The 10,949-nt window shown below is 42.5% G+C and overlaps 2 protein-coding genes across 3 annotated transcripts in view; one reads left to right on the top strand and one right to left on the bottom strand.

Annotated features, from left to right (window-relative positions):
* Window positions 1-702: 702 nt before the first annotated feature.
* Window positions 703-5,581, bottom strand: LOC148834678 (dopamine receptor D1.S-like). Its single transcript, XM_088917016.1, has one exon. The coding sequence runs from the start codon at window positions 2,059-2,061 to the stop codon at window positions 703-705; it is 1,359 nt and encodes a 452-aa protein (XP_088773142.1). The 5' UTR covers window positions 2,062-5,581.
* tbc1d12b (TBC1 domain family, member 12b) overlaps window positions 4,952-10,949 on the top strand; it is a 30,027-nt gene continuing 24,029 nt past the window's right edge. For both annotated transcript variants that reach the window (XM_088917015.1, XM_088917014.1), the window contains exon 1: window positions 4,952-9,530. In XM_088917015.1, coding sequence (XP_088773141.1) covers window positions 8,173-9,530 — 1,358 coding nt within the window. In that variant the 5' untranslated portion in view covers window positions 4,952-8,172. The remainder of the gene's footprint in view (window positions 9,531-10,949) is intronic.

Raw genomic sequence — 10,949 nt, 5'->3', positions numbered from 1 at the left:
TAGCGTTTTTAGTTTACACTTTTATGTTAATGCCTATATTAAACGAAAATGAATAAAATGAAATGACGTCCTAACAGTGGCATATCATGAATGTCTTATCAGACATCAACTCTTATTTTAATTATTATATTCTTGTCTAACTTAACATATCCTCATTCGTCGTGCACAGTCAATCAATCTCTAAAATTATATCTGCAGGTCTAACTTAATGAGAATTGCCAAACCTTCATGAATTATAAATGATGAAATGAAACAGTAAGTAAAAATCATTATTTTTCAAAACCCGTGAGAGAGAAATCGCTTATAAAATCGGCACGTACAGATATTTTCATTTCTGATGGGGTGTACCTGAAGGTTAACAGTGTAAGCTCTTGTATCGAAATAGTTTCCTTTGTCTGAGGGGCAAAACAACTGTAAGAGGAATGTTATCTCCCATTCAGCTGACAAAAAGCTCCCCCCTCCTTTTCTTCAGTAATCCTGATTTAATCAAGTTTATCTGGTACCTTTTGCTGAAGGAAATATTTCACTGCCACACTTGTGCATTTTTCTATGATGTGAATACCCACAGATAAAGCAATATAAAGGGAATGCAATGTAAACAAGAAATACTGCACTTAGATCGACGTGTCATATCAATCCCTAACGTCTGACGCAGGACGACAGACTACAGTGTTTGTACACCTCGGGCAATACATACGTTTATTATTCCCGGATTTGTCCGGGAATTGCATCACATTCGTTAGGTCCCGCTGAAGTAAACGGGGTTATGGTATCCAGTGAAATTTCGGCTTCACACTCAAACTGGACAGCCGCAGGTAAGAGCAGGTTCTTGTGGCTGCGGGAAGTATCTGACAGGACGGAGACCTTGTCAAACGGTATGCTCACTTCTTCGCCCGAGTGGGCGACGGCGTGCGGGAGCTGACCAGCGGTAAAGACAATCGGAGCGTCTTTCTGAAAGGTGGTGTCGTGGTGATAGGAGACCAGCTCATTACTGAAATTCACTGCCTCCACGGTGGTGCTGGAGCAAAACCTGTTGCAGCCTAGTATGGTCGAAAAGGCCTTTCTAAAATCTGCGTTGAAAGCGTATATAACTGGGTTTAAGGACGAATTGGCCCACCCAAACCACACAAAAATATTGAAAGTGGTGTCGCTCACGCAAGGGAGTTCCCCGAGTTCGTACGTGTTGATGTCACAGAAGGGCACCATGCAGTTTAGCACGAAAAAGGGGAGCCAGCAAAAGACAAACACCCCCATAATAATGGAAAGTGTCTTTAAAACTTTGGTTTCTTTTTTGAACGACGTTTTCAGGGAATGCTCGTGAGGGCAGTCGTTGGGATGGTGGTGACAGTTCTGTGCGTGTTCCACGGCTCTTTCCAAGGAAGATATCCTTCTAATCTGGGTTTGAGCGATCCGGTAAATCCTAGTGTATGTGCCAATCATGATGGCCACAGGAATGTAAAAACTGATCAAGGAGGAAGATATGGCATATGTCCTATTCAGACTTGCGTCGCAGTTTTCAGTGTGGTTGCTGAAATTTGCGGGGGCATCTTCTACAGTGGCTTTGTGCCAGTTTAGCTGCACGGGTATGAATGAAATCAGAATCGACAGAGTCCATGCAACCCCGATCATGATAAAAGCAACTCTCTGGGTCATTTTGCGTTCATATCTGAAGGGGCTTGCAATTGCCCAATACCTGTCCACACTTATAATGCAGAGATTTAGAATAGAAGCAGTGGAGCACATGATATCAAAGGCAATCCAGGTATCGCAAAAGCTACCAAAAAGCCAGTACCCGGCCACTTCGGTGACCGCTTTCCAGGGCATTACAAGGACCGCAACGAAGAGGTCCGACACCGCCAGAGAGATGACAAAAAAGTTGGTCACTTTGGACCGCAGGTGTCTGAATTTAATGACAGCGGCACACACGAGCGTGTTCCCTAACAGGGTGGACACGATGAGGAGAAACAAAAGACATCCAGTTAGTGCTCGGACACTGAGGCCAGTGCTGTCAGTATCGGTGCCTTCTGACAAAACCTCCGTATCGTTTGTGAAGTTTTCCATGAAGAGGTGTTTCTTTCACAATGTGATCCTCAAAGTCAGCCTTTACATTCCTCGAGGTAACGGGCGCTTTCTTTCATGTTGCGGTCTCCGACAGGCTGCTGTAGGTAAGGTTTGCTTTTATCGGGACTCTGTAAAAAAGTGCAAACTCGTTTATTTTTTAAATCTGTTTCATAGGAAATCTTATCTTTCTGTCCGATTTCCAGCTCGCGTCTTCAGGTGCAGGTCCAATGCCACCGTAGAGCAGCAAGAAACTGATTTCATTATTACACTTTTCTGCTACGCGGCAGATAACGACTGCGTTTTTAAAAGCCTCTGAAAACAACAAGACGATTTATTCAGGTTCCGGTGTTCTGTTTTTTATGCGTGGAATTGAGTGACGGGCTTCAGCGATTTGAACAAGGTATATATGAAAGTGCCATTTCTCCCGTTTATAAAGGCAGTTTGGCAGTGATTGGTTTGCACTGTCAGCTATTCTAGATTTAATCCAATAGCGTCCCCTCGCGTCTGGTTTTATCAATGATTTTTTTATTTACGGCTTTTCTCCAGTCTTCTATACAAAATGTAACGCTCACGACAAGAAGAATGCCTGCTTTGAAAAGTGAGGAGATTTTTCATCATGCAAACAATTCCCTGTACGGTATATGTTTTCTTCGGCTGTATTGTCCGTACTGCAGCTATGTTGTACCTGTGATGCGCATACAGAATTCACAGATTGTAGCCTTGTCATTCATATTGCTTCTGTTTTACACATACTGTACCTATTTGCTTTGTGGTTTGTTTTAATTATCATTTGAAGGCGATTACTTCAGCTGCATTATTCAAGTGTTGGCTTTTGTCATCACCAGTGAGCTCGAGTTCTGTAAATCGTGGAGAGTTACTAAAACAAATAATAATTAAAAAAGAGAGTGTTCATGGATTTCCAATTGGGCAAAATCCGCAAACCAATGACATTCAGGTTGAGTGTCAGATTTTAAAGTACAGTTTTGTTTGTTTTCTATCACTGTATTCTGAGATATTTCAAGATCTGTTTAAATTCTACCGCTTCACAGAGCTAGTTTTAGGAAATTGACTTAGCAGTACTATTTCCATTGACAAGTAATGAACGGATACCAGTACAAATAATTTTTATCCCATATTCGTCCTCGCCTTTTGTTTGATTACCATTCACTCCTGTTAGCCCCGGGGGAGAAGGGGTAGCTTGACGTTGCTGTTGTGTTTATAGTTTTCAGTGTTTGCACTGTGTTGATTAGTTTACCAAGCCGTTATCTGGCTACAGCAATACCTTCAAGGTATTTTTATGGTAATAATTCTCACGGAAAAGCAGATGATGGGAGTGATTTTTTAAAAATAATAGTCAACGAGTGATGAGCACATGTGATGAAAAAAATCCTTTATTAGTGCTTCAGAAATATCTACAGAAATTAGATTCATGTTAGTTAATAATGCCATCATCTGAGGAATGCAAGACAATCAGCCCGAGGCACTTTCCGCTGGTTTTCCTGGAATATACTTGCATTGTGTAAGTGGCTCTTGTAAAGATAAATTAATAGGTTCAGGCTTGGTGCAATTTCATTGAGTTTAATGATAATAAAGACTGTCTTTCTAATTGCCTGTAATTTGTTGGTGAATAACTTGCACAATCTGCTATCATCTTCTCGTTGTTTTACATATTCTAGCACAAACAGGCAGCAATCGGGAAGTGCTTTGTTGAGAAATCTGTCGCATCAGACCTGGAACTGTTGAATGATCAGTGCTTATCCAACATACCACGGGGAATCGCGCTCCGCTTTCAGCTGAAGTGGATGCAGTGCATTATTATATTGTATTATACAGTAGATTATACTCATCTGGCAAACACGCATAAAATGATAAGACTACAGTCTTTTATTATCATTTATTTTTAATTTTTAAAATCAAAGGTAAAATCGCTCAGATTATCTAAAATTACTGCAAATTTTGTACTCTGGTGCGCAACTAAATTAATTTTTAAAACATTTCCTCATTTTCACAGTTTTGAGAGCATGAATCATCCCGCTAAAAATTCAAGGTAATAATTTAAATGATAATTTCTTGAATACATATATTGTATAAATGAATACATTTATAATAGCGGTGTTTCAGCCTTCAAGTGATTCCTCTTGTACTTAAACACCCTCTACTGGACAAACTAGACTCTAATGCTATCAAGTACAGGACTTGTGGATCAGGTAAAGGTTTATTCCATGCTGAAAAGAAAAACAAAAAGCTGTGAAACCTTCTTCAGGTTTGAGGGTGAGAGTTGGCATCAATAAGTAATTCCCATCCATCCAACCATTTTCTAACTGCTTTATCCAATACATGGTCACAGGTTAGCTGGAACTTATCCCAGCAAACAACATGCTCAAGGCAGGAAGGCATAAATCATTTTCAGATATCTTAAAATGTTTAAATATATCTTAAAATGATTTAGAGATATCTCAACATTAATTAAAGAGATCTCCATATGAGATATTGATATTTTCAAGTAGTGTGATTTAATGCTATCTCTAAAATGATTTAAAGATTTCTCTAAAAGGACTTCATATACATCTCTCTAAATCATTTTAGGATGTCTTCAAGTGTATTTAGCGATATCTCAAAATTATAAATTGTATTACCATAGGAAAGCACTATACAAATGCTAGACATTAGTTTATGTAAATAAGAGGATATTACAAAGATAAACATCATTTGCCCATGTATTCACTCAAAAATGATCTGTCAAACAACAGGTCCACACAAGACTAGGGGCACTCCAGAAAACTGGATTGCTGACCATGTTTGCTAGTTGCATTTTTGGCTTGGTTGCTGTAATATATGTCTGTTACAAAACTCAATAAAATACAGATTTCGTCTGTGCCTTGTGTGGAAACTATCCAAAGTGCTGTAAAATTAAAAGACAAACAAAATGCTGTAGTAAATAAACTCTTGTAAAATGCTTTTTTTAAAGCAGAGATGTATATCATTGAGTGACTGAGGCAGTTATTGTTAGAACTCTGTAAGTAAAAGCTCTGCACTCTTACTGTCTTCAATCAGTATATTGGCAGCAGTTCAAAGAAATTGGGCAGCTGTGTTTTTACAAGCCAGGAGAGCTCAGCATGATGGAAACATGCCATGAAAAAGCCCTATGTCATCATTGACGACAGGAAGGTTCAGTACTCACTGTGGCTCACAGCAAAAAGCTTATTCCACAATATTTCCTGTCTGCACAATATTTTAGGGTATTAATCCAATAGTTTTCAAATTTTCTGAATATCAATGTTAAACTATATTTTAGGTTCAAATTAAACAGTGAGTAAAATATTCTTTAAATTGTTGTCACAACTGTAACCCTAACTGTCATAAAAATGAATTGGCTTACTATGACAAGAAGAGGACAGATATAAATTATTAATGCAAATATAAATTTGCATTAGCAAAAAAGCACGTAAACATAAATTTAAAAATGTGGACCTAGACTGGTCCCTGATAATACCACTTGAAGAATTTATTAGGGACTTTCAAAAGTGCAATTTGTTTGTGGATTTGTGATAATTGATAAGTTCATTATTGTTATGTATTCCTGGTCTTTAATTTAGTTCTAATTGCAGTGAGTTTTTATTTGTGAGGAGCAATGCTCATTGAGAGACATGTGGCAAGGATTTTACATACTGTATGATTAAAGTCAAGATTTGCAAAACAAATGATCATGATATTCATTGCATTATCTTGTTCCACAAGTATGCTGTTGCGTTTGTCAGAAATTGATTTAAGCCATAAATTGTGTTAAGTCATAATGAGTATGGTAATCTAGTCTGCCCATTACTATGTGTGGGTACGTGGGTTATTGTCACACCTGGTGGTGAAACTACTGCTTGTCCTTGCTAACAGGTTAACTGGTCTAAGAAGGCAATATTTTACTGCTGCTGGAGGTCAGACTAGCTACGTAATGCAGATGAAAACAGAATAAGGCAGGTATGCCCAAGGTCTGTTTAAATCTAGTTTTGTAAGAACAAGGAAAGGTGTGTACTTGTCAAATTAAGCAAAGGATGAGTTTAATTGGGTAATTAAGGACTCAGGTGGAAGGAAAACCAGACTTCTGGTCCTTTGGGAGTGGAGTTGTGCACCCTTGGAATAAGGGTATCGGGGCTCTGCTGTCTTCACAAAAACCCCTAGAAATGGAGACCACAAACATGTGCATATTATTCTCCCCAAATGCTTGCCATCACACAGAACCCATCTCCCAGGTGACAACAATATGAATTCTGGCCCAGCAGTGATTAGACTATGATTGCTAATCTGAATGGCTTTACAACATCTATACTTGACAGTCAGTTTCATCAAGTGAAATCTCTGTATGCTTTTTCAGTTTTTTGGGGGGGATGAAACATTCTTCCATACTTGACTAAAGGTCCATGCAGGGTCTACAGGCTGGACTCTTTATTTAACTTTGAAAATTTGTTTCATGTGGGGTCCGTAGTTGTTCTTCCAAATTATACATTTTCCCCCATTTTATAGCACAAGAAACCTCACAACAGGGTTTGTTGCCCATTTCTTTTTCTTCAGGAAATCTCTCTGGCTTCTTGTGGTTCTGTTCAGCTGTCTAGGTGAATATTGTGCACACATACTATGTCCTGCATGTTACATAATGAGGGACAGGTCTGGCAGGTCCACATTGTGTTTTTAGCACTAGCTGCCCTGAAGGTGTGTTCTAGCTTTGGTGAAATTCAAGTGTATCTATTTATGATGTACAGTTAAAAACATAGTTTTAAAATCAAGGGCTCTCATGATAAAACAGTACAATGCACTGGTAATACATTATTTGGAATATTGTATACAATTGTGTGACTATTATGTTATAAAAAAGGATATTGCTGGTCTGGAGTCACTCCAGAGAAGAGCAAACAAAGGGTTTAAAACAATATCCTATACTTACAGACTAAAAGAAATTAATCTTTTTAGTGTAGAACAACAAAAAACAAGGGGCTTGATTCAACTATTAAATGTCTTCAAAGGCAAAGTCAGCTGACTGGACTTCAGAATCAACAGTGAAAGCCAAGCCAGAGGACACAAGTGGAAACTATGGGGAAATTAATTTAAAACATTTGTCAAGAAACGTTTAAATAAGATGCCCTGATCTATTGGCTAATAAAAATCAAATGAGCCTCTTGGACAAAACATTCTTCTCTCATCTCTGTCTTGTGTTCTTATGTTCTAAGCAGGTTTTTTCCAGCACTAGTATTATTTTTATTCTTATTATGATTCTAGTGATTACAATGGGATTACTTGTTAATCTGTGAGACCTTGGCAAATAATGACACTTTAATTGAGTGCTTTGAGAAACGCCTGTTTGTAGATTCATTGCTCCTTACTCCAGTAGTGAAACCTATTGCCTCCTCTCAAGAGATCAGGCTCTCCTCCTGGAATCTCGTTATTCATTCTTCCCTTTTCGTTAACCTGCTAGTCCACTGTAAATACTCAGCTGGAGACGTGCGTGGTGGATACTTTAGATGTCAATTAACCTAAAACAACCTGTCTTTGAATCGTGAAAAGAAACGAGCGCGCCTAGAAGAAGCCCACAGGAACAACGGGAGGACATGAGAACTCCATACTGCAGGCTCTCCAGACTGGTATCGCACCCAAAACCCAGGAAGGGTAAGGCAACAGCCCTAACTTCCACGCTCCCGTGCTTCCCAGGAAAAACTGTAAAGCTTCGGTCACCACAGAGACTCCATGTCAACAGCAGATGTCGCTGCGATTCCCGGTTTCCCCTTTCCCGTTGTGTGAGGTGCCTGGATGAAGGCACAACGTCATACGGGCATTTCAAAATGGCTCCCTTCATTGGCAGGAGGAGGGGAGACAGCTGCCGGTTGTTACACTAACAACAACATCACCTCTCTGGATGGGGATGGGGTGTTTCTGGAGTGTTTGTGTCCGTGTCTTCTGCCGCTAATAATGACCGCAGTCCGGCTTTTTTCGTCCCGTTTTAAAGAATCGTAAATGCTCTAAAATGTTAACGACTCTCCCGAACCAGGGGCGAACGCAACCCCAGCGATCCGAGGCGGCACAGCTGCACCGTTTTTGTTGTGGAGCTGTGCGAGCACTGTGAATGAAATGGAAAAAGAGGAAAATGGAGCTTCCCTGCTGCCTTTGTCTGTCGATGTCAACGAAAACGAGCAGAAGACCAAACCGCCGGGCTGCCGCTCGGGAACCGCCTCTCTTGCGGTGAAAGACAACAGGAATAAAGTCTCCTCCGAAGACACGAAGTCTGTTCCCCCGGGGAGAGGGTCTTTTCATACCGCCGGTGACAGGAATGTGAGCGCAGACGAGATCGGCCTGCCATCGCAGCCCCTTCCTGCTGGAGGTAAAAAAATGCTTGATTTTGTCACCGACTGCGTTCCCGGCAGGATTAAAGACAGTGGTGTCTTGGCCGAGCAGCGCAGCGATGGCACCCTAAACGGATTTATTGAGTCATCGGAGCCGCTCATGGTTGGATCAGGAATCGGAGGGGGAGGTGGCCGGGGAATCCCGTCCCGCTCATCTGCGGCTGCCACCAAGCAGGGAGAAAGAAACGGGATGCTTATAGGTAGCACCTCGGAGGGGATACGAGAGTGCGGGGCGAAAGCGGAAGGCTGCGTTGCTGGGAAACCGGATAGAGGTCGTTTACTTCGCGACCCTGGGTCAGACTTACTCTTGTCGCCGTCATGTGACGGCCGGCACCAGCAGAACTGCACTTGCACGGCCTCGCCGGCCACAGACATGAAACTTACCAACGGGGATGTGGACTGTATACCGCGGGCGGGGGGCACGTACTCTGACTGCTGCGAGCGCCCTACCCTGAGCCGCCCGGCTGCGCCGTGCAGAAGCGCCGGCGCCGCGGAGAGGGAAGCGAAACTGGCCAACGGTGGGGTGCTGATGGTAAACGAGAGCGAGTCGCTGGACGCCTCAGCAGATTTCCACGGCCGCCCGGATGAAAGCCCAGGTGACACGGAGCCTCCTGCGCCACTTGGAAGATGCGGCCAGGGGTCCAGTGACGGAGTTGCGCCCGGGGATGTGCTGGAGACCCAAGCGGGGAGGGCGTCGGTGTGTTCGTCTTCTGAGCGCGGTGCCGCGTCCTCGGAACCCTGCACATCACCCGCTGAACCCGGTGAGCACCCCACGAAAGCGGAGGAGATAAGCGAGAATTCACCTCTTCGACCTTTAACACTCAGGACTAACAGAAACACTACAGCCTGCCTCAGCTGTGATGCCACCCCGGTGAGCCCGGAGGGTGGACAGGTGTGCTCCGGGTCCGAGGAGGAGCACGACCCGAGGTTTATGGATGTCGCTGTAGGTTCCAGGAACACCTTCGAGGTCAGCCGGCGTCAAAGCGCTCCAGACAACCTGCCTGATGGCTTGTCCCTACCTGCGGACTCCTCCACAGAGCAGGGCTCAAAACCCAAGAAGCTTGGGATCTCTGATTTTTTCAGCAGGTAAAAACCTACACTTAACATTATCTACAGCCCTGTTCCCACTTGGCCTTTCACAGACGCCATTATCACAAAGAGTAATCTGAGGTCACACTGCGGTCTGTGTGAAGTAATGCATTCTGAAACATCAGACTCTGCCTCAAGTGGTGGTTAGGTTGACTTAAAGACATGGTTCAACAAACAGTAACTTATGAGTGTATTTTCAAAGACCACACAGGGTTCCTTCTGGGCACAAGCTATAGACCTTTAAATCTTTTCTTGAGTGATTTATACTGCCTCTTGGGGAAAACAAATGGGAGACACTTTATTTTAGGAGTCACCATGTGGTATTTATGAGTGGCTTTCCAGTGGTTAATAACAGGCAAATCTTGTATGAAGACTAGCTAGACAAGCTAGGTACTGTACTTGTTCTCTTTCATCACTAGTTAAATATGTCTGGTATGTACTTACTAATCATGCATACTTAAGACAGGCCTTGGTTACTGACAGTCAACTAGCTGTGTCAGTAATGAAGTAGTACATTGCCTGCAGGTGACCCCTAAAATGAAGTGTTCACATATTTTGGTGAAGCACTGAAGTTCAAGTCTTCAGCTTGGGCAGTCTCATGCATTCTGACACTAACAGTCTGTCAGCAGCACTTTGAGACATGATGCTTTTCCTTGTTGACACTTGAACATAGCGTAGTCTGCTAAGAACACATTGATGTTCCCAATTGTGTCTGCCTGTGTTTACACGGTTGTTTCTGCAGGAGCAGGGTGAGGGATTTTACTGGGAGTCCAGAGCTCCCTGTTTCCATTTGCCTGTGGTGTGGAAACTGCTGGGTCATTGTCACCTCTTCCAATCCGTACCTGCTTAATTTACACACTCCCCTTCTTGTCACAGGGGGTCTCTTTGCCTTTTTATAGGACACAGCAGAAGTGGGAAAATGTTGGGACATTAACATCCAAACTAATTATCATAATTCCTAACTTTTTTTTTCCCTTTAAAACGTTATATGTGCTGTTAAGTGGTGTGAAGTGTCATACAGCAGTGCTTTTAGCTGCTTTCTGATACAGGAAACCCTTTCCTTCTCCGCATTGAGCTTTTGTCTGTCTACAATAGTGGCAGATGCATGAGGCCATCGCAGTTCCATATGCAAAATGTAGCTGAAGGCAGGACAGCTGCCACTGCACTCATTTGTCACACTGTTGCTGGGTTGTCTCTATGCATTCACAGATCAGTTCTCATTTTTCACACTTCCTTGATAGATACAGCACCTTGTCAAGGTATTCACCTCCCTCTCATGATGTCATAGCTTGAGGGAAATTCGCTACCTGACTGAGGGACTTGACAGAGGCGGGTGTGTTTATTCTGAGATCTCGTGAGCAACTGTTATTGCACACAGAGGCCATTCGACTCACCTTGTGAGTTGTCAAGTAACTT

This window comes from Atractosteus spatula, chromosome 5, assembly GCF_055471065.1.
Source record: "Atractosteus spatula isolate fAtrSpa1 chromosome 5, fAtrSpa1.hap1, whole genome shotgun sequence".
Lineage (NCBI taxonomy): Eukaryota > Metazoa > Chordata > Actinopteri > Semionotiformes > Lepisosteidae > Atractosteus > Atractosteus spatula.
Note: the sequence above shows the minus strand (reverse complement) of the source record. Positions and strands in the feature narration are given on the sequence as shown.